At 47.1% G+C, this 27,898-nt stretch overlaps 1 protein-coding gene across 1 annotated transcript in view; it reads right to left on the bottom strand.

Moving 5' to 3' along the window:
• Positions 1–27,318, bottom strand: part of LOC134965441 (uncharacterized) — a 44,732-nt gene extending 17,414 nt beyond the window's left edge. Inside the window, exons 1-7 of the mRNA XM_063941882.1 lie at positions 27,062–27,318; positions 24,482–24,570; positions 15,755–15,865; positions 14,913–15,014; positions 14,509–14,679; positions 13,899–13,967; positions 10,751–10,780 (exon numbers count right to left, since the gene is read on the bottom strand). Coding sequence (XP_063797952.1) covers positions 10,751–10,780; positions 13,899–13,967; positions 14,509–14,679; positions 14,913–15,014; position 15,755 — 373 coding nt within the window. The 5' untranslated portion in view covers positions 15,756–15,865; positions 24,482–24,570; positions 27,062–27,318. The remainder of the gene's footprint in view (positions 1–10,750; positions 10,781–13,898; positions 13,968–14,508; positions 14,680–14,912; positions 15,015–15,754; positions 15,866–24,481; positions 24,571–27,061) is intronic.
• Positions 27,319–27,898: the final 580 nt, after the last annotated feature.

Raw genomic sequence — 27,898 nt, 5'->3', positions numbered from 1 at the left:
CTCCTCTGCTTCTCATACCTAAGGTACTGAGAATTATAAGACGTAGAGGAGTAAGAACTATACTCGTGGCTCCGGATTGGCCAAGAAGGACTTGGTACCCGGAACTTCAAGAGATGCTCACAGAGGACTCATGGCCTCTGCCGCTAAGAAGGGACTTGCTTCAGCAAGTACCATGTCTGTTCCAAGACTTACCGCGGCTGCGTTTGACGGCATGGCGGTTGAACGCCGGATCCTAAGGGAAAAAGGCATTTCGGAAGAGGTCATTCCTACCCTGGTCAAAGCCAGGAAGGAGGTGACCGCACAACATTATCACCACATGTGGCGAAAATATGTTGCGTGGTGTGAGGCCAGGAAGGCCCCACGAAGAAATTTCAACTCGGTCGATTCCTGCATTTCCTGCAAACAGGAGTGTCTATGGGCCTCAAATTGGGGTCCATTAAGGTTCAAATTTCGGCCCTGTCGATTTTCTTCCAGAAAGAATTGGCTTCAGTTCCTGAAGTCCAGAAGTTTGTCAAGGGAGTACTGCATATACTAGAGATGAGCGGGTTCGGTTTCTCTGAATCCGAACCCGCACGAACTTCATGTTTTTTTTCACGGGTCCGAGCGACTCGGATCTTCCCGCCTTGCTCGGTTAACCCGAGCGCGCCCGAACGTCATCATGACGCTGTCGGATTCTCGCGAGACTCGGATTCTATATAAGGAGCCGCGCGTCGCCGCCATTTTCACACGTGCATTGAGATTGATAGGGAGAGGACGTGGCTGGCGTCCTCTCCATTTAGATTAGGAGAGAGAGAGAGATTGACCTGAGGCTGATACTGTAGAAGAGAGTGCAGAGTTTAGTGACTGACCACAGTGACCACCAGCAGTGCAGTTGTTTTATTTAATATATCCGTTCTCTGCCTGAAAAAAACGGTACACACAGTGACTCAGTCACATACCATATCTGTGTGCACTGCTCAGCCCAGTATGCTGCATGCCTGCATCATCTATGTATATATATCTGACTGTGCTCAGCTCACACAGCTTATAATTGTGGGGGAGACTGGGGAGCACTGCAGTGCCAGTTATAGGTTATAGCAGGAGCCAGGAGTACAAGACAGTCACATACCATATCTGTGTGCACTGCTCAGCCCAGTGTGCTGCATCATCTATGTATATATATATTATATATCTGACTGTGCTCAGCTCACACAGCTTATAATTGTGGGGGAGACTGGGGAGCACTGCAGTGCCAGTTATAGGTTATAGCAGGAGCCAGGAGTACATATTATATTAAAATTAAACAGTGCACACTTTTGCTGCAGGAGTGCCACTGCCAGTTTGACTGACCAGTGACCTGACCACACTGACCACCAGTATAGTTAGTAGTATACTATATTGTGATTGCCTGAAAAAGTTAAACACTCGTCGTGTGACTTCACTTGTGTGGTGTTTTTTTTTTTATTCTATAAAAAACTCATTCTGCTGACAGACAGTGTCCAGCAGGTCCGTCATTATATAATATATATACCTGTCCGGCTGCAGTAGTGATATATATATATTTTTTATATCATTATTTATCATCCAGTCGCAGCAGACACAGTACGGTAGTTCACGGCTGTAGCTACCTCTGTGTCGGCACTCGGCAGTCCATCCATAATTGTATACCACCTACCCGTGGTTTTTTTTTCTTTCTTCTTTATACATACATACTACTACATCTCTTTATCAACCGGTCTATATTAGCAGCAGACACAGTACAGTACGGTAGTTCACGGCTGTGGCTACCTCTGTGTCGGCACTCAGCAGTCCGTCCATAATTGTATACCACCTAACCGTGGTTTTTTTTTCTTTCTTCTTCATACATACATACTACGACATCTCTTTATCAACCAGTCTATATTAGCAGCAGACACAGTACAGTACGGTAGTTCACGGCTGTGGCTACCTCTGTGTCGGCTCTCGGCAGTCCGTCCATAATTGTATACCACCTAACCGTGGTTTTTTTTTCTTTCTTCTTCATACATACATACTACGACATCTCTTTATCAACCAGTCTATATTAGCAGCAGACACAGTACAGTACGGTAGTTCACGGCTGTGGCTACCTCTGTGTCGGCACTCGGCAGTCCGTCCATAATTGTATACCACCTAACCGTGGTTTTTTTTTCTTTCTTCTTTATACATACATACTACGACATCTCTTTATCAACCAGTCTATATTAGCAGCAGACACAGTACAGTACGGTAGTTCACGGCTGTGGCTACCTCTGTGTCGGCACTCGGCAGTCCGTCCATAATTGTATACCACCTAACCGTGGTTTTTTTTTCTTTCTTCTTCATACATACATACTACGACATCTCTTTATCAACCAGTCTATATTAGCAGCAGACACAGTACAGTACGGTAGTTCACGGCTGTGGCTACCTCTGTGTCGGCACTCGGCAGTCCGTCCATAATTGTATACCACCTAACCGTGGTTTTTTTTTCTTTCTTCTTCATACATACATACTACGACATCTCTTTATCAACCAGTCTATATTAGCAGCAGACACAGTACAGTACGGTAGTTCACGGCTGTGGCTACCTCTGTGTCGGCACTCGGCAGTCCGTCCATAATTGTATACCACCTAACCGTGGTTTTTTTTTCTTTCTTCTTTATACATACATACTACGACATCTCTTTATCAACTAGTCTATATTAGCAGCAGACACAGTACAGTACGGTAGTTCACGGCTGTGGCTACCTCTGTGTCGGCACTCGGCAGTCCGTCCATAATTGTATACCACCTAACCGTGGTTTTTTTTTCTTTCTTCTTCATACATACTTACTACGACATCTCTTTATCATCCCGTCTATATTAGCAGCAGACACAGTACAGTACGGTAGTTCACGGCTGTGGCTACCTCTGTGTCGGCACTCGGCAGTCCGTCCATAATTGTATACCACCTAACCGTGGTTTTTTTTTCTTTCTTCTTCATACATACATACTACGACATCTCTTTATCAACCAGTCTATATTAGCAGCAGACACAGTACGGTAGTTCACGGCTGTAGCTACCTCTGTGTCGGCACTCGGCAGTCCGTCCATAATTGTATACTAGTATCCATCCATCTCCATTGTTTACCTGAGGTGCCTTTTAGTTGTGCCTATTAAAATATGGAGAACAAAAATGTTGAGGTTCCAAAATTAGGGAAAGATCAAGATCCACTTCCACCTCGTGCTGAAGCTGCTGCCACTAGTCATGGCCGAGACGATGAAATGCCAGCAACGTCGTCTGCCAAGGCCGATGCCCAATGTCATAGTACAGAGCATGTCAAATCCAAAACACCAAATATCAGTAAAAAAAGGACTCCAAAACCTAAAATAAAATTGTCGGAGGAGAAGCGTAAACTTGCCAATATGCCATTTACCACACGGAGTGGCAAGGAACGGCTGAGGCCCTGGCCTATGTTCATGGCTAGTGGTTCAGCTTCACATGAGGATGGAGACACTCAGCCTCTCGCTAGAAAAATGAAAAGACTCAAGCTGGCAAAAGCAGTAGCACCGCAAAGAACTGTGCGTTCTTCGAAATCCCAAATCCACAAGGAGAGTCCAATTGTGTCGGTTGCGATGCCTGACCTTCCCAACACTGGACGTGAAGAGCATGCGCCTTCCACCATTTGCACGCCCCCTGCAAGTGCTGGAAGGAGCACCCGCAGTCCAGTTCCTGATAGTCAGATTGAAGATGTCAGTGTTGAAGTACACCAGGATGAGGAGGATATGGGTGTTGCTGGCGCTGGGGAGGAAATTGACCAGGAGGATTCTGATGGTGAGGTGGTTTGTTTAAGTCAGGCACCCGGGGAGACACCTGTTGTCCGTGGGAGGAATATGGCCGTTGACATGCCTGGTGAAAATACCAAAAAAATCAGCTCTTCGGTGTGGAACTATTTCAACAGAAATGCGGACAACAGGTGTCAAGCCGTGTGTTCCCTTTGTCAAGCTGTAATAAGTAGGGGTAAGGACGTTAACCACCTCGGAACATCCTCCCTTATACGTCACCTGCAGCGCATTCATAATAAGTCAGTGACAAGTTCAAAAACTTTGGGTGACAGCGGAAGCAGTCCACTGACCAGTAAATCCCTTCCTCTTGTAACCAAGCTCACGCAAACCACCCCACCAACTCCCTCAGTGTCAATTTTCTCCTTCCCCAGGAATGCCAATAGTCCTGCAGGCCATGTCACTGGCAATTCTGACGAGTCCTCTCCTGCCTGGGATTCCTCCGATGCATCCTTGCGTGTAACGCCTACTGCTGCTGGCGCTGCTGTTGTTGCTGCTGGGAGTCGATGGTCATCCCAGAGGGGAAGTCGTAAGCCCACTTGTACTACTTCCAGTAAGCAATTGACTGTTCAACAGTCCTTTGCGAGGAAGATGAAATATCACAGCAGTCATCCTGCTGCAAAGCGGATAACTGAGGCCTTGACAACTATGTTGGTGTTAGACGTGCGTCCGGTATCCGCCGTTAGTTCACAGGGAACTAGACAATTTATTGAGGCAGTGTGCCCCCGTTACCAAATACCATCTAGGTTCCACTTCTCTAGGCAGGCGATACCGAAAATGTACACAGACCTCAGAAAAAGACTCACCAGTGTCCTAAAAAATGCAGTTGTACCCAATGTCCACTTAACCACGGACATGTGGACAAGTGGAGCAGGGCAGGGTCAGGACTATATGACTGTGACAGCCCACTGGGTAGATGTATGGACTCCCGCCGCAAGAACAGCAGCGGCGGCACCAGTAGCAGCATCTCGCAAACGCCAACTCTTTCCTAGGCAGGCTACGCTTTGTATCACCGGTTTCCAGAATACGCACACAGCTGAAAACCTCTTACGGCAACTGAGGAAGATCATCGCGGAATGGCTTACCCCAATTGGACTCTCCTGTGGATTTGTGGCATCGGACAACGCCAGCAATATTGTGTGTGCATTAAATATGGGCAAATTCCAGCACGTCCCATGTTTTGCACATACCTTGAATTTGGTGGTGCAGAATTATTTAAAAAACGACAGGGGCGTGCAAGAGATGCTGTCGGTGGCCAGAAAAATTGCGGGACACTTTCGGCGTACAGGCACCACGTACAGAAGACTGGAGCACCACCAAAAACTACTGAACCTGCCCTGCCATCATCTGAAGCAAGAAGTGGTAACGAGGTGGAATTCAACCCTCTATATGCTTCAGAGGTTGGAGGAGCAGCAAAAGGCCATTCAAGCCTATACAATTCAGCACGATATAGGAGGTGGAATGCACCTGTCTCAAGCGCAGTGGAGAATGATTTCAACGTTGTGCAAGGTTCTGATGCCCTTTGAACTTGCCACACGTGAAGTCAGTTCAGACACTGCTAGCCTGAGTCAGGTCATTCCCCTCATCAGGCTTTTGCAGAAGAAGCTGGAGACATTGAAGGAGGAGCTAACACGGAGCGATTCCGCTAGGCATGTGGGACTTGTGGATGGAGCCCTTAATTCGCTTAACAAGGATTCACGGGTGGTCAATCTGTTGAAATCAGAGCACTACATTTTGGCCACCGTGCTCGATCCTAGATTTAAAGCCTACCTTGGATCTCTCTTTCCGGCAGACACAAGTCTGCTGGGGTTGAAAGACCTGCTGGTGAGAAAATTGTCAAGTCAAGCGGAACGCGACCTGTCAACATCTCCTCCTTCACATTCTCCCGCAACTGGGGGTGCGAGAAAAAGGCTCAGAATTCCGAGCCCACCCGCTGGCGGTGATGCAGGGCAGTCTGGAGCGACTGCTGATGCTGACATCTGGTCCGGACTGAAGGACCTGACAACGATTACGGACATGTCGTCTACTGTCACTGCATATGATTCTCTCACCATTGAAAGAATGGTGGAGGATTATATGAGTGACCGCATCCAAGTAGGCACATCACACAGTCCATACTTATACTGGCAGGAAAAAGAGGCAATTTGGAGGCCATTGCACAAACTGGCTTTATTCTACCTAAGTTGCCCTCCCACAAGTGTGTACTCCGAAAGAGTGTTTAGTGCCGCCGCTCACCTTGTCAGCAATCGGCGTACGAGGTTACATCCAGAAAATGTGGAGAAGATGATGTTCATTAAAATGAATTATAATCAATTCCTCCGCGGAGACATTGACCAGCAGCAATTGCCTCCACAAAGTACACAGGGAGCTGAGATGGTGGATTCCAGTGGGGACGAATTGATAATCTGTGAGGAGGGGGATGTACACGGTGATATATCGGAGGGTGATGATGAGGTGGACATCTTGCCTCTGTAGAGCCAGTTTGTGCAAGGAGAGATTAATTGCTTCTTTTTTGGGGGGGGTCCAAACCAACCCGTCATATCAGTCACAGTCGTGTGGCAGACCCTGTCACTGAAATGATGGGTTGGTTAAAGTGTGCATGTCCTGTTTTGTTTATACAACATAAGGGTGGGTGGGAGGGCCCAAGGACAATTCCATCTTGCACCTCTTTTTTCTTTTATTTTTCTTTGCGTCATGTGCTGTTTGGGGAGGGTTTTTTGGAAGGGACATCCTGCGTGACACTGCAGTGCCACTCCTAAATGGGCCCGGTGTTTGTGTCGGCCACTAGGGTCGCTAATCTTACTCACACAGTCAGCTACCTCATTGCGCCTCTTTTTTTCTTTGCGTCATGTGCTGATTGGGGAGGGTTTTTTGGAAGGGACATCCTGCGTGACACTGCAGTGCCACTCCTAAATGGGCCCGGTGTTTGTGTCGGCCACTAGGGTCGCTAATCTTACTCACACAGTCAGCTACCTCATTGCGCCTCTTTTTTTCTTTGCGTCATGTGCTGATTGGGGAGGGTTTTTTGGAAGGGACATCCTGCGTGACACTGCAGTGCCACTCCTAAATGGGCCCGGTGTTTGTGTCGGCCACTAGGGTCGCTAATCTTACTCACACAGTCAGCTACCTCATTGCGCCTCTTTTTTTCTTTGCGTCATGTGCTGATTGGGGAGGGTTTTTTGGAAGGGACATCCTGCGTGACACTGCAGTGCCACTCCTAAATGGGCCCGGTGTTTGTGCCGGCCACTAGGGTCGCTAATCTTACTCACACAGTCAGCTACCTCATTGCGCCTCTTTTTTTCTTTGCGTCATGTGCTGATTGGGGAGGGTTTTTTGGAAGGGACATCCTGCGTGACACTGCAGTGCCACTCCTAAATGGGCCCGGTGTTTGTGTCGGCCACTAGGGTCGCTAATCTTACTCACACAGTCAGCTACCTCATTGCGCCTCTTTTTTTCTTTGCGTCATGTGCTGATTGGGGAGGGTTTTTTGGAAGGGACATCCTGCGTGACACTGCAGTGCCACTCCTAAATGGGCCCGGTGTTTGTGTCGGCCACTAGGGTCGCTAATCTTACTCACACAGTCAGCTACCTCATTGCGCCTCTTTTTTTCTTTGCGTCATGTGCTGATTGGGGAGGGTTTTTTGGAAGGGACATCCTGCGTGACACTGCAGTGCCACTCCTAAATGGGCCCGGTGTTTGTGTCGGCCACTAGGGTCGCTAATCTTACTCACACAGTCAGCTACCTCATTGCGCCTCTTTTTTTCTTTGCGTCATGTGCTGATTGGGGAGGGTTTTTTGGAAGGGACATCCTGCGTGACACTGCAGTGCCACTCCTAAATGGGCCCGGTGTTTGTGTCGGCCACTAGGGTCGCTAATCTTACTCACACAGTCAGCTACCTCATTGCGCCTCTTTTTTTCTTTGCGTCATGTGCTGATTGGGGAGGGTTTTTTGGAAGGGACATCCTGCGTGACACTGCAGTGCCACTCCTAAATGGGCCCGGTGTTTGTGTCGGCCACTAGGGTCGCTAATCTTACTCACACAGTCAGCTACCTCATTGCGCCTCTTTTTTTCTTTGCGTCATGTGCTGATTGGGGAGGGTTTTTTGGAAGGGACATCCTGCGTGACACTGCAGTGCCACTCCTAAATGGGCCCGGTGTTTGTGTCGGCCACTAGGGTCGCTAATCTTACTCACACAGTCAGCTACCTCATTGCGCCTCTTTTTTTCTTTGCGTCATGTGCTGATTGGGGAGGGTTTTTTGGAAGGGACATCCTGCGTGACACTGCAGTGCCACTCCTAAATGGGCCCGGTGTTTGTGTCGGCCACTAGGGTCGCTTATCTTACTCACACAGTCAGCTACCTCATTGCGCCTCTTTTTTTCTTTGCGTCATGTGCTGATTGGGGAGGGTTTTTTGGAAGGGACATCCTGCGTGACACTGCAGTGCCACTCCTAGATGGGCCAGGTGTTTGTGTCGGCCACTAGTGTCGCTTAGCTTAGTCATCCAGCGACCTTGGTGCAAATTTTAGGACTAAAAATAATTTTGTGAGGTGTGAGGTATTCAGAATAAACTGAAAATGAGTGGAAATTATGGTTTTTGAGGTTAATAATAATATGGGATCAAAATGACCCCCAAATTCTATGATTTAAGCTGTTTTTTAGGGTTTTTTGAAAAAAACACCCGAATCCAAAACACACCCGAATCCGACAAAAAAAATTCGGTGAGGTTTTGCCAAAACGCGGTCGAACCCAAAACACGGCCGCGGAACCGAACACAAAACCAAAACACAAAACCCGAAAAATTTCAGGCGCTCATCTCTAGCATATACAACCCCCTTTTGTGCCTCCAGTGGCACTGTGGGATCTCAACGTAGTTCTGGGATTCCTCAAATCACATTGGTTTAAACCGCTCAAATCTGTGGATTTGAAATTTCTCACATGGAAAGTGACCATGATGTTGGCCTTGGCCTCGGCCAGGCGAGTGTCAGAATTGGCGGCTTTGTCTCACAAAAGCCCATATCTGATTGTCCATTCGGACAGGGCAGAGCTGCGGACTCGTCCCCAGTTTCTCCCTAAGGTGGTGTCAGTGTTTCACCTGAACCAGCTTATTGTGGTACCTGCGGCTACTAGGGACTTGGAGGACTCCAAGTTGCTAGATGTTGTCAGGGCCCTGAAAATATAGTTTCCAGGACGGCTGGAGTCAGGAAAACTGACTTGCTGTTATCCTGTATGCACCCAACAAACTGGGTGCTCTTGCTTCTAAGCAGACGATTGCTAGTTGGATGTGTAGTACAATTCAGCTTGCACATTCTGTGGCAGGCCTGCCACAGCCAAAATATGTAAATGCCCATTCCACAAGGAAGGTGGGCTCATCTTGGGCGGCTGCCCGAGGGGTCTCGGCTTTACAACTTTGCCGAGCTGATACTTGGTCAGGGGCACACCCTGACTGAGGAGGACCTGGAGTTCTCTCATTCGGTGCTGCAGAGTCATCCGCACTCTCCCGCCCGTTTGGGAGCTTTGGTATAATCCCCATGGTCCTGACGGAGTCCCCAGCATCCACTTAGGACGTCAGAGAATATAAGAATTTACTTACCGATAATTCTATTTCTCGTAGTCCGTAGTGGATGCTGGGCGCCCATCCCAAGTGCGGATTGTCTGCAATACTTGTACATAGTTATTGTTACAAAAATCGGGTTATTATTGTTGTGAGCCATCTTTTCAGAGGCTCCGCTGTTATCATGCTGTTAACTGGGTTCAGATCACAGGTTGTACAGTGTGATTGGTGTGGCTGGTATGAGTCTTACCCGGGATTCAAAATCCTTCCTTATTGTGTACGCTCGTCCGGGCACAGTATCCTAACTGAGGCTTGGAGGAGGGTCATAGGGGGAGGAGCCAGTGCACACCACCTGATCCTAAAGCTTTTACTTTTGTGCCCTGTCTCCTGCGGAGCCGCTAATCCCCATGGTCCTGACGGAGTCCCCAGCATCCACTACGGACTACGAGAAATAGAATTACCGGTGAGTAAATTCTTATTTTTCGAATCATCCCCTCGCTGACCAGAGATGCCCTTTGTTGCTGTCCAATGCGCGTGCGCAGTTAAACCTGATTGCCCACTGTGCGAAAACATACAACAGTGATCAGATCTGAATGACCCCCATAGTGTGGATCTGGCCTTCTCAGTGTATTTCAGGTGGATCTGGCCTTTAGTGATTCAGCAATTTAGGAGTGCCAAAATGAGATTATATCTTGCCCCCCCAACCTAAAAACGTTCTGATGCCCCTGCACCTGTGGCCTATTTCAGATCAGATCGTAGATGTACTGTAGATGTGCTACATTTAGCACATCTACGATCAGTTCTACAATCAGTTTCACAGACATGTGGGAGGACGCCCAGCATGTCTGGCCCTACACCCGAGCATACAGTAGGTACAAAAGCATTGCATGGCTGCAAATATTGGGGTAGTAAAGCATATTACAGTATACAGCACATTAATACTTTGTACTGTAATTACAGATAGGAGAGGGCTACTGAGGCAGCTTGTCCCACCCTCCTCTTACTGTTCCTCCCCAAACCCTGCCATGAATAAACATACAGTACATATGAAATGTAACAAGGAAATCCCCACAATGCCCTACCACTCCCCACTGGAAAAAATACACAGTACTGTACATTACTAGGGCTACAGTATTTTGGAAGCCAAATTCCATTGAATGTTGTGGGTACTGTAGTTATACATGAATGGCAACCTTACAGTATTTACTGGATTTTGACCTGGTGAATGGCAAATACATTAAAATACTGTACTTTAGTGCAGTAGATTTTAACATACAGTACTGTACTGTACTGGATTCAGCAAGCATTGCAGAAGTCTGAAGATTATTCCCACTTGATACTGTAAACAGCCATGAGGGATCTTAATACTGAAAGTTATTAGTAATGACAGTACTGTACCTTGGAGGTCTACCTCTTCTACAGGCGTTGCTGTAAAAAAATAGTGCACTGTCAGTTTACTGTGCAGTACTGTACCTCGAACCCATGTGAACAAACACAATACAGTGAATGGATAGAGAAGGTAAAGGCGGGGCATGAGATACACTTTACAATAATGTACACTGCACATGTGGTGTTTTATTTAAATTACAGTAGAGAAGGTACTGTACAGCAGTGGCGTGCGGTGAGGTCAGTGGCTGGGGAGGCATGCCCGTTACCAGCACTATAGCTGGTGCCAGCGCACACTACTGTACTGCCACCCACACCAGCTGCCAATGCCTGTTAAAGTCACCACCAGCTACAGCCCACCACCGCTAATTTCCAGTCCGATGTTGCCGCCAATGCCCGTTAAGTCTGGGCAGTAGAGATGCCCGGGGTTAAGGACAGCAGCGGAGAGTCTGCCTGGAAGTATGGAAGCGGGATTACAGATGCAGGCCCCTTATACCCTGGCACAGATGCAGTAATCACCCCCCTCCCCCCTCTCTTATACCCTGGCACACACACAGTATACACCCCCCTCCCCTTACACCTGGCATACATGCAGTAATTACCCCTCCCCCTCCCCTCCCCTTATACCCTGGCACACACGTAGCAACTGCCAACCACCCTTCCTCCCCTTATACCCCAGCACACAGCCACATATCCCCTTATACCTCAGCACACAGCCACATATCCCCTTATACCCCAGCACATAGCCACATATCCCCTTATACCCCAGCACACAGCCACATATCCCCTTATACCCCAGCACATAGCCACATATCCCCTTATACCTCAGCACACAGCCACATATCCCCTTATACCCCAGCACATAGCCACATATCCCCTTATACCCCAGCACACAGCCACATATCCCCTTATACCCCAGCACACAGCCACATATCCCCTTATACCCCAGCACACAGCCACATATCCCCTTATACCCCAGCACACAGCCACATATCCCCTTATACCCCAGCACATAGCCACATATCCCCTTATACCTCAGCACACAGCCACATATCCCCTTATACCCCAGCACATAGCCACATATCCCCTTATACCCCAGCACACAGCCACATATCCCCTTATACCCCAGCACACAGCCACATATCCCCTTATACCCCAGCACACAGCCACATATCCCCTTATACCCCAGCACACAGCCACATATCCCCTTATACCCCAGCACACAGCCACATATCCCCTTATACCTCAGCACACAGCCACATATCCCCTTATACCCCAGCACACAGCCACATATCCCCTTATACCCCAGCACACAGCCACATATCCCCTTATACCCCAGCACACAGCCACATATCCCCTTATACCCCAGCACATAGCCACATATCCCCTTATACCCCAGCACACAGCCACATATCAGTTACTCTCCCCCCCCCCCCCTTCCCCTTTCCTCCTTCACAGCGGCACATCTCCATGCTGAGCGCTGCTGTGTACAGACCATGGGTTGCCCGGAGCTCTGAAACACAGAGCGCAGGGCAGCCCATGGTCAATACACACCAGCGTTCAGCGCACGCGCACGGACACAGGGAGATGAGATCGGCTGGCTCTTTGGCCGCGCTGCTAGTACAGCGGCTGGGCGGAGCTGCCGATGGTAGTGGAGTACAGAATGTCTGGCTGCGGTGCCCCCCGTAATTGTGATGCCGGGGCTTACCTGGAATGAACAATCCTCGCGGCTGTGAGAGCGGCTACCCCCAGCTGTGAGAGGTGAGCGGGAGCAGTGGCGGCCTCAATAAGGAGTCCCTGTGGTGAAGGTGGGCTAGACCGGGGAGAGCTCTGAACCTGGTGCCCAATCATTTCTGCCACAGTGACAGGGGCGGGCTTTCACATGGCCTGCAAGCACGCCCCTGTCACTGAGGCACTCATACTAGTGCCGCTTAGAGCGATTTTTTTAAATGGGCTTTTTACTGCCCATTGTTTGGCGCCGCCCCCGTTTCTAACCCTTTATCATTGGCTTCGAGAGGCACCGCTCTTAGTGCCTCCGAAACTAATTTAAACATGCTTTAGCAGTGTAAAAATGATTACAGTAATATAAAGCATATACTTATGACACTTTGTGTCATAAGTATCTTCTTTGTATTACTGTAATCATTAATGACAGGGGAGGCACTACCTCCCCTGCCTCCCCTGACTGCACGTCCCTGCTGTACAGTACAGTTCAGTACTCTGAGGTATACTGTAGGTTTAGTTCTCTACCGTAGACCTCATGGGGCCCTAATCAAAATGCAGATTTAGGGCACCCCTCCCTCAAACAATCCAGCATCCCCAATACTGTACTTAAAATAACACTGTCCACCCAACCCCCTCCACTACACACCCAGCTTTGTGGAATTTAAAATTATATGCAAAATTAATGTACTGTATGTTATACTGTACAAAATTCTCCAGAAATGTCCTATAGTGTATACAGCCTTGTGGTTGGCCTCTTATGGCAAGCAGAGACCCGTGAGACCTACAGGACCTAAGCAGATGCTTTGGTTAACTTGTGGTAAATCCTCCACTGTGTACTGTAGTGTAGAGACAGTGGAGGTCATTCTGAGTTGATCGCTCGCTAGCTGTTTTTAGCAGGCATGCAAACACTTTGCCGCCGCCCACTGGGGAGTGTACTATATTTTAGCTTTGCAGGAGTGCGAACGCTTGTGCAGCGGAGCTCTGCAAAAACAGTTTGTGCAGTTTCAGAGTACAGTAGCTCTGAACTTACTCAGCCCTTGTGATCACTACAGCCTATTCGTGTCAGGATTGGACGTCATACACCCGCCCAGCGACCGGACAGCTACCCCTGCATTTTCTCCGACACGCCTGCATTTTTCCAAACACTCCCTGAAAACGGTCAGTTGACACCCAGAAACGCCCCCTTCATTTCAGTCTTTTTGCGTTCTGCCGTGTGAATGGAATCGTCGATAGATTCCATTCAAACGGCATGGAACCGTTGTACGACGCGCCTGCGCATTGCAGTGCATACGCATGCGCAGAAAAGCAGATTTTTAGCCTGATCGCTACACAGGGAACAAATGCAGCTAGCGATAAACTCTGAATGACCACCAGTATTACTAAAAGTTAGAGACAGTACAGTCAGTAATGTACTGTACAGTACAGTAGTTCTTACATGGTAGTGGAGGAGTCTCAGGCCACTCCCCATCCTCAGATTCCTCCTCTGGTAGTATGGGGGAATGCACTGTGGATAAAGAAATGATCATTCACTTTCTGAAATGATAGTAATACAGTACAGCATACAGAAATACTATACAATATCATACGGCAGCACATGTGAACACCAATAAAGTACAGTAATAAGATTATTGATGCTGGAGCACAACATTCTGTGTAATGTAATGTGCTGTACCATGGAGTGCCCGAAGAACAAATCAATCACTAATACAAAAGACAAATCTGTGTTCTCCTACAGTACCTACTGTACTGTACTGTAGCTACTGTATACTACTCTACTTTGGACAGCATGCGCAGAAAGGTGCAGTACTGTACAGTATCCATACAGAAAAACAGGGGAAGACCAGCAGTAAGATGGCTTGACAACTACAGTATTACTATATGTTGTACAGTATCTACAGTACTACGTACAGTATACTATCACACTATCAACACTGAGCCGCTTCAGGGAAGATACAAATTTGCTTAGGGCAGCAATCCATAGGGTCATCATACTGTAAATCATCATTAACAACAGAACATGATGTATAGTACAGTTCAGTACTTACAGCCTGGGAGAGGCCTGGTCCATACAGGAGGCAGTGCTGCTGCCACCTCCTCATCGGAGGAGCAGGATGCATAGTATAGGGTTGGCTCTGGGGGCTCAGGGCTGCTCCAGCACTCGTAGCTGTCCGTGCTGGGGCCTGAAGGGCTGCTTGGCCCTGCTTCCTCCTGCTGAACTGTGGATCAAAAAATGGTAGCACAATTTTCAGTAAGACAGACCGGGGAGGGTGGGAGGAGATGAGGTTGGTGATACTGTATACTGTATAATAGGGAATAATTAAGTCTTTTGTGTAGAGGAGGGAGACACACACACACATTTTCAACAATTTAGAAATACAGTATACTGTATGCATACAGTTGGCCCTAATTAAAAAACTCACAAAGTAACACAAACAAGTACTGTACTTACTATGGGGAGGGCTGTGCTTGCCTCTCCAGTGGAGGATGGGTGGACGGGTGGTGGCGGGTCCTGGAGGGCACGGTGGGCCCTGGTCCACCTGGAGGCCTGTCACTGTGGAAAAATAATAAAACACATTGGTCCCTGTACAGTAGTTACTGTATCAAACACATTGCCCACAGCATTAACACTGTCCCCAGCAGTGATCAAACAGAAGCATTCATCCCCACAGGAATAAAGCACTTTGCCCCCCCCCCCCCACAGTAAACAAACACATTGGAGGTAATTCCGAGTTGATCGCAGCAGGAAATTTTTTAGCAGTTGGGCAAAACCATGTGCACTGCAGGGGGGGGGGGGGGGGCAGATATAACATTTGCAGAGAGAGTTAGATTTGGGTGGGTTATTTTGTTTCTGTGTAAGGTAAATACTGGCTGCTTTATTTTAACACTGCAATTTAGATTGCAGATTGAACACACCACACCCAAATCTATCTCTCTCTGCACATGTTATATCTGCCTCCCCTGCAGTGCACATGGTTTTGCACAACTGCTAACAAAAATCCTGCTGTGATCAACTTGGATTTACCCCCATTGTTCCCCGTACTAAGCAAAAACAGCAATCCCAGCAGTAACTTTTGGGGTAGTAAAGCATAACACAGTATACAGTACTTACCATACCCCCTACCTTTAACTCACATTTTCTGCAGCCTAACCCCAAAAACTCCTCCACAGCTTAGCCCTAACCCTCCCTGCCATAGACTATCCTTAACCTCCACCAGCGATGCCTAAACTTAACCATACCTGGCGGTGACTTAGCCAAAGCTCTCTTCCCTGCAGCCTATTGACTTAGCTTACTTATTGAGGGTCCGGGAATGCCTGATGGTTGGGTTGTGGTGACGGTGCTGGTGGTGGAGGAGGTGGGAGCCGGAGGGTGCGGTGGGCCCTGGTCCGCCTGGAGGCCTGTCACTGTGGAAAAATAATAAAAATCATTGGCCCCTGTATAGTAGTCACTGTATCAAACCCCCCCCCCCCCCCCCCCCCACAGTAAGCAAACACATTGTTCCCGTACTAAGCAAAAACAGCAGGCACGGCAGTAACGTAGCATCTACTGACAAGGTGAAACCCTCTGCCCCTGTACTTACCTGCAAGGGAGGGAGGGTGCCACTGGGGCCCTCCAGAGGATCAGCTCCCTGGCTAGACGGGTGGAGGCGGGGCCTACATTCTGTGAAAAAGAAACATTTAAAATCCCTACCAAATCGTCACCCCCTCCCAAAAAAAATTATACTATAAATACAGTATGTACCCATGTTATACAGTAATTAATCATTAAAAATAAAAAAAATAAAAAACAAAGGATACTGTCCGTATGCCAGCTGAGGGATTTCCAGCAAATGGTAAACAGATGCCAGAATCACAACTGTAGGACGACATGTTCTACTGTAGGTCGACAAGTCAGAAGGTCAACATTAGTTTTTCACTTTTTTTTTTAATTTTGTGAAAACCTTTTCATGCAGTACTTTACGATCCACGTGGACTACAATTGAGAACGGAAACCTGTGGCAAGTGCAGCGGTAGCAGAGGGAGGAACCTTGCACGAAACATGGCGAGCAAAGCAAACCATCCGAGGGGGCTCGGTGCACTACTTGGGGTTCTCGGTCACTACTGTATATGGAGGAAACCACACCAAATAAACATCAAAAACTCATGTCTACCATCTCACCTGTCAACACAGATCGTGTCGACCTGCAGACCCTGTCATCCTAGAAACCCTGTCACCCTACAGTACTTAGTGTCGACCAATAGTGGTCGACCTAGACACTGTCGTCCTACAGTAGTTACTGTCGATCTTCCATACAGTACCAGACCCCTTGAGCAAGCCCTGTACTTACTGTACTTGTAATAATAATAATAATAATAATAATAATAATATACTGACTTGGCTGCAGTACTGTACAGTAATACTTTTTTAGTATACTGTACTGTAGTACATAAAAATGTAATGACAGTAATAAAAAAAAATCACTGTACTGTACCTCTAGCAACTTTGGCCCTCAATAGTTGCAGCCTCTGCGGTTCCCGTCTAACCAGGTCACTCCATCTCCTCTGGAGAGCCGGGATACCTCTCTCCCTGTGCAGTCCGGACAGGATCTCCTGTCTGGCACATTCATATGCTGCCAATTTCTCCGCATTATTGGCCAGGGGCCTGTCAATATGCCGCACAAGAATCTTTAGCTCCTTACTACTGAACCTTCTTGCCCTGTGCACCATTTTGTCACAGACGTAATAATAATGGCGCCACCCGCCCAATCACGCTAGCTATAGATATTGTCGTTACTGTGTGTACAAATTGCAGGATCACAATTTAGCGTAAGCAGCTACCTTTTTTTTTTTTTTAAAGCACCAAGATACAACACATGACATATAAACCCAGAGGGCCCACCTCTACCATGGTTGGCTGTGGCCTAACTAGAACAGCGGCCGCCTGCAATGCTTGAAGACCCGGGTTCGATACAGAGTTCGGCACCTATTTATTATTTTATTTTAATTTTTTTATTCTTTTTTAATACAATAAAGTTATTTGTGTTTTAAGTTTCTACTTCTCGTTATATAAAAAGTCCGCTTCTACTAAATACAAGGCCACGCTGCAGCCCTGTTCACGCTATTCATCTAGTCGTTACGTTGGGTACAAAATGATGGATAACATTAGCATAAGCAGCAATCCTATTTCGGACTAGCTTTGTGTCTCTGTTGTTTCAAATGGGCAGAAATATTGAATGCAAAGTGCAACTGGGTACCTACAGTATCTCATGAATGCACAGTATGACTACCAGATGGTCTACAGGCACACTGCCGCCCGATCACGCTAGCTGTGGATATTGTCGTTACAGTGTGTACAAATTGCAGGATCACATTAGCGTAAGCAGCAATACTATATCGGACTAGCTTTTATTTTTTATTTTTTGAAAGCAGTCAAATATAACACATCACATACAGTATACACCCGGAGGGCCACTGGGTCCATGTTTCCCTATTCAGTATATTATATTTTAAAAAGGTGTTTGCTGATACCAGAGATATCGGTGGCCTAGTGGTTAGAGTAAGGCACGTGTATTGTGTGCTCCCTGGGTTCGATCCCTGGTTGGAGCACACAACTTATTTATTTACTTATTTATCCTACTATCTATCAGGTGCATCCAGCGTCATGCATCATGCTAGGGACTTCAGTAGGAAAATTGGCGACCCACGGAAGCCCATACCTACGCGAGGAGCTCCTCATTCTATTGAGGTAGCGGGACCGGCACTTGGCCAATAATCCGGAGAAGCGGCGGGCATATAACCGAGCCCGCCGTGAAATTTTGTTTAAGTATGAGAGGTCACGTTCTATACGGTCACTCCAGCGGAGGTGGAGTGACTTGGACTCCAGACAGCCGAGGAAGCTGGAGTTGCTGCGGCTGTCTCTGCTAATGAGTAAGTACAGTCCAGTACTGCGCTTTATTATTGTTTAGTACAGTACACAGGGCCAGATTAACAATGGGGCGGATGGAGCTACAGCTCCAGGCCTACACATCAAAATAGGCAGCATGATGATCACTAGCCACCACCTGTACACATGGTCTGCCACAAAGCATAACAAATAGGCCCAATTCACACTACAGTACTGTATATGGATTTTGTCTTTACAGTGTGTACTGATGCAGTACGTGTCATTTCTTAGCATAAACACCGTGGGGGCATACTGTCTCTGGCACTGTGGGGGCATACCATGTGTAGCTGGCACTGCTGGGGGGCATTTCATGTCTATCTGGCACTGCACTACTGTAGGCATTGTTTGTGAGGCCCAATTCACACTAGAGTACTGTATATGGATTTTGTCTTTACAGTGTGTACTGATGCAGTACGTGTCATTTCTTAGCATAAACACCATGGGGGCATACTGTCTCTGGCACTGTGGGGGCATACCATGTGTAGCTGGCATTGCTGGGGGGCATATCATGTCTATCTGGCACTGCACTACTGTAGGCATTGTTTGTAAGGAACACTACTGTGGCTGTTATGTGTAAGGCTTCAAATTGTGTGCGTAGAGGGGGTGTGAAAATATATTTACAGTTTGATAATATGAAATTACTGTTACATTATTCAGTACTGTATGTGCAGGACTGTGTCTAAGGACACTGTAATTATTTTTTGTACCCAGAACGTCGGAGGATACAACAGGACCGAGCCCGGCGACATGGCTTTACAGCCATACCAGGCACAAGCCCAGCAACCAGTAAGTCCTGTACTCTCTGTATTGTGTCCTTTTTTTTTCCATTTAAAGTAAAACGTTAAAGGTAGGGGGGTATGGTAAGTGCTGTATACTGTGTTATGCTTTACTACAACAAAAGATACTGCTGGTCCTGCTGATTTTGCTTAGTATGGGGAACAATGTGTTTGCTTACTGTGGGGGGGGGGGGGGGGGGGGCAATGTGCTTTATTCCTGTGGGGTTGAATGCTTCTGTTTGATCACTGCTGGGGACAATGTTAATGTTGTGCCCAATGTGTTTGATACAGTCAATACTGTACAGGGGCCAATGTGTTTTATTATTTTTCCACATTGACAGGCCTCCAGTCGCACCTGGGCTGACTGCACCCTCTGGCTGCCTCCACCACCACTCCTCCACCTTCCAGCATTCCCGGACCCTCAATAAGTAAGCTAAGTCAATAGGCTGCAGGGAAGAGGGCTTTGGCTAAGTCAACTCCAGGGATGGTTAAGTTTAGGCATCGCTGGTGGAGGTTAAGGATAGTCTATGGCAGGGAGGGTTAGGGCTAAGCTGTGGAGGAGTTTTTGGGGTTAAGCTGCAGAAAAGGTGGGTTAAAGGTAGGGGGTATGGTAAGTACTGTATACTGTGTTATGCTTTACTACCCCAAAAGTTACTGCCGGGCCTGCTGTTTTTGCTTAGTACAGGGAACAATGTTTTTGATTACTGTGGGGGGGCCAATGTGCTTTATTCCAGTGGGGGTGAATGCTTTTGTTTGATCACTGCTGGGGACAGTGTTAATGCTGTGGGCAATGTGTTTGATACAGTAACTACTGTACAGGGACCAATGGTTTTTATTAATTTTCCACAGTGACAGGCTTCCAGGCGTACCTGGGAACACTGCGCCCTCTGGCTCCCACCTCCTCCACCACCACCACCACCACTCCTCCACCTTCCAGCATTCCTGGACCCTCAATAAGTAAGCTAAGTCAATAGGCTGCAGGGAAGAGGGCTTTGGCTAAGTCACCTCCAGGGATGGTTAAGGTTAGGCATCGCTTGGGAAAGGTTAAGGATAGTCTATGGCAGGGAGGGTTAGGGCTAAGCTGTGGAGGAGTTTTTGGGGTTAGGCTGCAGAAAAGGTGGATTAAAGGTAGGGGGTATGGTAAGTACTGTATACTGTGTTATGCTTTACTACCCCAAAAGTTACTGCCGGGCCTGCTGTTTTTGCTAAGTACAGGGAACAATTTGTTTGATTACTGTGGGGGGGCCAATGTGCTTTATTCCTGTGGGGGTGAATGTTTCTGTTTGATCACTGCTGGGGACAGTGTTAATGCTGTGGGCAATGGGGGTCATTCCGAGTTGATCGCTAGCTAAAAATGTTCGCTGTGTAGCGATTAAGTGAAAAAATGGCACTTCTGGGCATGCGTATGCGGCGCAATGCGCACGCGAAGTACTTTCACAACGGGCGATGTAGTTTCACACAGGTTCTAGCGAAGCTTTTCAGTCGCAATGGCGGCCGCAGAGTGATTGACAGGAAAGGGGCGTTTCTGGGTGTCAAATCACCGTTTTCAGGGAGTGTTCGGAAAAATGCAGGCGTGGCTGGGAGAACGCAGGGCGTGTTTGTGACGTCAAATCCGGAACTGAATGGTCTGAAGTGATCGCAAGCGCTGAGTAGGTCTGGAGCTACTGTACTCTGAAACTGCACCCTTTTTTTTTGCTGCCGCACTGCGATGCATTCGTTCGTACTTCTGCTAAGCTAAGATACGATACACTCCCAATGGGCGGCGGCTTAACATTTGCATGGCTGATAAAACCTGCTAGCGAGCGAACAACTCAGAATGACCCCCAATGTGTTTGATACAGTAACTACTGTACAGGAGCCAATGTGTTTAATTAATTTTCCACATTGACAGGACTCCAGGCGGACCAGGGCCAACCGCGCCTTACGGCTCCTACCTTCACCACCACCACCACCACCAGCACCACCAGACCAGTGTACATCGCTGGACCCTCAATGAGTAAGCTAGGTCAATAGGCTGCAGGGAAGAGGGCTTTGGCTAAGTCACCTTCAGGGATGGTTAAGTTTAGGCATCGCTGGTGGAGGTTAAGGATAGTCTATGGCAGGGAGGGTTAGGGCTAAGCTGTGGAGGAGTTTTTGGGGTTAGGCTGCAGAAAAGGTGGGTTAAAGGTAGGGGGTATGGTTAGTACTGTATACTGTGTTATGCTTTACTACCCCAAAAGTTACTGCCGGGCCTGCTGATTTTGCTTAGTACGGGGATCAATGTGTTTGCTTACTGTGGGGGGGCAATGTGCTTTATTCCAGTGGGGGTGGATGCTTCTGTTTGATCACTGCTGGGGACAATGTTAATGTTGTGACCAATGTGTTTGATACAGTAAATACTGTACAGGGGCCAATGTGTTTTATTATTTTTCCACATTGACAGGCCTCCAGCCGCACCTGGGCCGACTGCGCCCTCTGGCTGCCTCCACCACCACCACCACCACCACCCGGCCAGTGGACGTACATGTAGCCAAACCCTCAATGAGTAAGCTAAGTCAATAGGCTGCAGGGAAGAGGGCTTTGGCTAAGTCATCGCCAGGGATGGTTACGTTTAGGCATTGCTGGTGGAGGTTAAGGTTAGTCTATGGCGGGGAGGATTAGGGCTAAACTGTAGAGGGGTTTTTAGGGTTATGCTGTAGCAAAGGTAGGGGGTATGGTAAGTACTGTATACTGTGTTATGCTTTACTACCCCAGAAGTTACTGCCGTGCCTGCTGTTTTTGATTAGTGCGGGGAAAATTTTTTTGAGTACAGTATACCGTGTTCCAAATACTCAGGCACGGTGGTAGATGAAAAACCAACAGTGGTTTATTGACAGAATAGGCTATAACACAGTTCAGCACACTTCCGAAATCCAATTCCACATGACATTTCCCACCACAATCTCCTGACAGAACATTACTTCTTAGTCTGGGAGCAGAGAGTCTCTTCTAGCAACACAGAGACCCAGATAAATCCAATATAATGGGTCCCAAGCCGATCCCTGGCAGAACATTACTTCTTAGCCTGGTATCCAAGAATCTCTCTTCACCTCTCTGGGTAGCTCTACTTACTGTATACTGAACCTTCCAAAGCTTCATATTGCTGGGGTGTGTGTGACCTCTGTGTCTTAGAATCTTACAGCATTGGAATACAATACATATTCTAATCAAGGTAATTACATCAGCCAGAGAGCCACCCTGTCTAGTCAGCTCACTTTTGGACAATAGGGAGTAATCAAACATAGAGTAGACAATGGTACCTTATATGACTCACCCTCTGAGGGTCCACTGCGGTGTATGAAAACAATAGGAAACTACAGTACAGTAGGTGTAACATAAAGTAAATATACAGTAGGGTACATTATCTAGAAGGTAACAGATAACATAACACAATTGCATATACTGTATTAACAATATTTACAGTAGGTTGATTTAAACACAGTATTGGGTGAGCACCAATGGACATGTTATGGAGAATGAACAAACAGACAAATTGGATACAGTATACTGGATATGGATATACAGTAAAAAAGTACAGTACATGCAGTATTTGACAGGGGAAATGAGGCATACTGTAGCGGGGGGCAATGTGCTTTATTCCTGTGGGGGTGAATACTTGTGTTTGATTGCTGTGGGCAATGTCTTTGATACAGTAACTACTGCACAGGGGCCAATGATGTTTATTTTTTTTCCACAGTGAGAGTCCTCCAGGCTTACCTGGACCTACTAGGTCCTCTGATGACCACCACCACCACCAGCACCACCACCCCACCATCCGGCATTCCTGGACCCTCAATAAGTAAGCTAAGTCAATAGGCTGCACGGAAGAGGGATTTGCCTAAGTCACCGCCAGGGATGGTTAAGTGTAGGCATTGCTGGTGGAGGTAAAGGACGGTTACTCTATGGCATGGAGGGTTAGGGCTAAGCTGTGAAGGAGTTTTTAGGGTTAGGTTGCAGAAAATGTGGGTTAAAGGTTAGGGGTATGGTAAGTACTGCATACTGTGAAATGCTTTACTACCCCAAAAGTTACTGCTGGGCCTGCTGATTTTGCTTAGTACGGGGAACAATGTGTTTGCTTACTGTGGGGGGGGGGGGTCGGGGCAATGTGATTTATTCCTGTGGGGGTGAATGCTTCTGTTTGATCACTGCTGGGGACAATGTTAATGCTGTGACCAATGTGTTTGATGCAGTAACTACTGTACAGGGTCCAATATGTTTAATTATTTTTCCACATTGACAGGCCTCCAGGCGGACCAGGGCCCACTGCGCCCTCCGGCTCCCACCTCCACCTCCACCACCACCACCACCACCCAACCAGGACCAGAACAGAGGGGCTATGGGCTGGACAGTCTTTCGAGGGGTACAGTAATAATAATAATGTTATTTTACATGCATACTGTTCATAAACTTTGAAGTGCTGTACAGTATACTGTACAGTACTCAACCTGTGTTACTGTTCTAATACTGTACATTGTTTTTTATTTTCACAGAGCAAGTCCGGCAATTGATTCTGATCCTGTGGGCGGTGGTGAACAGAATGTTTGAAATTATTTTGCAGCACATTTCATTTTTGTTTATTTCTTTCATGTTTTTTTTTTATTAAACTTTTTCTAGTTTACAGTTCTGTTTTGTGTTATTTTTCCCCTTAGTTGAGAGAGTCTACAGTGCACTGTATATTGGGGGTCATTCCGAGTTGTTCGCTCGCAAGCGGATTTTAGCAGATTTGCTCATGCTAAGCCGCCGCCTACTGGGAGTGAATCTTAGCATCTTAAAATTGCGAACGATGTATTCGCAATATTGCGATTACACACCTCGTAGCAGTTTCTGAGTAGCTCCACAATTACTCGGCATCTGCGATCAGTTCACTGCTTGTCGTTCCTGGTTTGACGTCACAAACACACCCAGCGTTCGCCCAGACACTCCCCCGTTTCTCCGGCCACTCCTGCGTTTTTTCCGGAAACGGTAGCGTTTTTTCCCACACGCCCATAAAACGGCCTGTTTCCGCCCAGTAACACCCATTTCCTGTCAATCACATTACGATCGCCAGAACGATGAAAATGCCGTGAGTAAAATTCCTAAGTGCATAGCAAATTTACTTGGCGCAGTCGCAGTGCGGACATTGCGCATGCGCATTAAGCGGAAAATCGCTGCGATGCGAATATTTTTACAGAGCGAACAACTCGGAATGACCCCCAATGTATCAGTAACGAGCCTTGAAACTCCCCCCACCCCCTTGCTGTTATCACTACAAAGTCCATCCAGTTTTCCTGTCAGTCCATCAATTTGCGCTTGAAGGTGAGTCACCTTGCCCAGAAGGTCTCTCACCAGCCCTGGGGTTGTGCTCCAGAATAGAATGCTTTGGTTTTCACCATCTTCACACTATGCAGTGCACTCTACAATACACAATAATAAGACTCAAGTACATGCACAGTACAGTAGTAACAGTACAGTAGCAAATTATGCTTCAATTAGAGTACTACAGAGCTTTGTATGAGGGGGTGCAAGCTCGTTCGTGAAGTACTGTAAATATCTGGCGAGTGTTAAATTACAGTACATACTGTACAGTAGACGTGAGTCGCAGACATGGCCACATTACAATGCCAGGGGCTGGGATTTCATGTAGAACATACTGTAGCAGCATGTTAGGCAGTGAAAACAGTGGAGAAGTGAAGCAATCAGCATTGTGGTAACATTTATAAATTGCATACTATAGTATAAAATAATACCGAGAATCTGATTGGTTGCCATGGGTAACTTCTCCACTTTTTCATGTTTGTCACTACTTTATGACTAAGGGGCTAATTCCGGCGAGATCGTAGCCCTGCAAAAATTTCAGAGAGAGAGAGAGGGGTGGGGTGGGAGAGAGATACAGTTTCAGGGGGAGAGACAATGGGGGTCATTCCGAGTTGCCCATTTTCGCTATACTGTGATTAGTCGCTTACTGCGCATGCGCAAGGTACACAGAGCGCATGCGCTTAGTTATTTTACTAAAAACTTAGCTGTTTTGCTGTAGCGTCTGCGGCGCTTTTCAGTCGCACTGGTGATTGACTGGAAAGGGGCGTTTCTGGGCGGCAACTCAGAGTTTTCCGGGCGTTGGCTAAAAAATGCAGGCGTGTCAGGGAAAAACGCGGGAATGTCTGGAGAAACGGTGGAGTGGCTGGCCGAACGCAGGGCGTGTTTGTGATGTCAAACCAGGAACGAAACGGCCTGAGCTGATCGCAGTGTAGGAGTAAGTCTCGAGCTACTCAGAAACTGCTAAGAATTTTTTATTCGCAATTCTGCTAATCTTTCGTTCGCTATTCTGCTAAGCTAAGATACACTCCCAGAGGGCGGCGGCCTAGCGAGTGCAATGCTGCTAAAATCAGCTAGCGAGCGAACAACTCGGAATGAGGGCCAATATCAGGGACAGAGTTTCCAAAGACTGTTAACCTGTACACAGTAAGTATCACAAGAGAGGAAGGGATCCGTGTGCAGACTCCATGTTGGGCCCCCTCCTCTCTCGTAGCTGTCACCACTGCTGCTAGCACTCTGAGTGCCAGAGTCTACAGCGCATGCGCAGGACTCCGAAAAATGGCCGCTGCGCCATTTTTTCAAAGTCCTATGCACGCGCTGTAGACTCTGGCACTGTGCCACAGTCTCTAGTGCTCAGTGTGATAGCAGAGGCAGTCACAGCTACAGGAGAGGAGGGTGCCCACACACAGTCAGCGATGTACTCATTGATAAATGAGCCCAATGTACTGTATTTGCTTATCTTTTCTATTTTGGGTATACAGTATCTGAATGAGCCTAATAAGAAGTACAGTATACTGTTAGATGCAGTATGATCCTGCCTGTTCCAGGTGACACATTCACCCAATGTGACTGCATTCTGCCATGCAATCCTGGGTGATAATACAATATTTTATACACAAGTGCATTTCATTGTGTTCTAGGACTAATGACATCCAAACAATGATATGAATTCAAACAAAATACAGTATTTAAAGAAGGAGACATTTGTGGGTAGTAACTGGCCATTTTCTGGGGGAAAATACAGGACTTCCCAAACATTTTCTGGGCGAGTGTGTAACATCAGAGCCGGCCTGATCAGCTTGTTTGCATCACATTGTAGGAATGGATTGCAGTAAGTCTTTTGAAAGGAGAAGTCATCTATTGTTTAGAAATTCAGTATCTGCATATGGATGTGTATTCTGGGCAAATTGGATTAACTCTTTTGGACTGAAAGGAGACATCATCTATTGTTTAGAAATACAGTATGTTTGACTGGGGGGAGGGTTGCCATGCAATCTGTTATAAATGGCATGTAGAGTACTGGTTGAGTCTTCCTTATCCAAAATGTTTGGGACCAGAGGTACTGTATATTGGATATGGGATTTTTCCGTATTTTAGAATAATTGCATACAGTTAAGAGATATCATGGTGATGGGACCTAAATCTAAGCACAGAATGCATTTACTGTATGTTACATACAGTATACACCTTATACACACAGCCTGAAGGTAATTTTAGCCAATATTTTTTTATAACTTGGTGCATTAAACAAAGTGTGTGTACAGTACATTCACACAATTCATTTATGTTTCATACAGTATACACCTTATACTGTCAGGCAGGGGCGAAAGTAGAACTTTGAGGGCCCCATAGCAAAACCTTCAAAGTCCATCCTGCTGGTGTCAATATCAAAGCCCATGCAGGAGAGAGAGGAACAAGAAAGAGAAGGGGCAGGGGGAGAAAGAGAGAGGGTTTCATGTAAAAAAAAAGAGAGTCAAGAGCGAGAGAGAGGGGTGGGGTGGGAGAGAGATACAGTTTCAGGGGGAGAAACAATATCAGGGACAGAGTTTCCAAAGACTGTTAACCTGTACACAGTAAGTATCACAAGCTTACCTTCTTCAACGCAGTTCTTCCTCCTTTTTCTCAGTAGTACAGTGCATGGTGGGAAGAAGATAATAAAAATATAGTTAGTACAGTAGTAGGATTCGTATGTTCGCAACATGTCACAGCAATGCCTAACAAACCTAACAAAGTGTTTCTCTAAATCTGACGTTTCAGATACAGCCTACAGTACAGTACAGTATACTGTAGATGTCTGGAATTGAGTACTGTCAGGCAGGGCATTATTCACGTTATGCTACACAGTAGTACCATGGGCGTCTGTAGAGAGGAGGGGACCCGTGTGCAGACTCCATGTTTGGGCCCCCTCCTCTCTCGTAGCTGTCACCACTGCTGCTAGCACTCTGAGTGCCAGAGTCTACAGCGCATGCGCAGGACTCCGAAAAATGGCCGCTGCAACATTTTTTCAAAGTCCTACGCACGCGCTGTAGACTCTGGCACTGTGCCACAGTCTCTAGTGCTCAGTGTGATAGCAGAGGCAGTCACAGCTACAGGAGAGGAGGGTGCCCACACACAGTCAGCGATGTACTCATTGATAAATGAGCACAATGTACTGTATTTGCTTATCTTTTCTATTTTGGGTATACAGTATCTGAATGAGCCTAATAAGAAGTACAGTATACTGTTAGATGCAGTATGATCCTGCCTGTTCCAGGTGACACATTCACCCAATGTGACTGCATTCTGCCATGCAATCCTGGGTGATAATACAATATTTAATACACCAATGCATTTCATTGTGTTCTAGGACTAATGACATCCAAACAATGATATGAATTCAAACAAAATACAGTATTTAAAGAAGGAGACATTTGTGGGTAGTAACTGCCC

This window comes from Pseudophryne corroboree, chromosome 10 (genome assembly GCF_028390025.1).
Source record: "Pseudophryne corroboree isolate aPseCor3 chromosome 10, aPseCor3.hap2, whole genome shotgun sequence".
Classification (NCBI taxonomy): domain Eukaryota; kingdom Metazoa; phylum Chordata; class Amphibia; order Anura; family Myobatrachidae; genus Pseudophryne; species Pseudophryne corroboree.
Note: the sequence above shows the minus strand (reverse complement) of the source record. Positions and strands in the feature narration are given on the sequence as shown.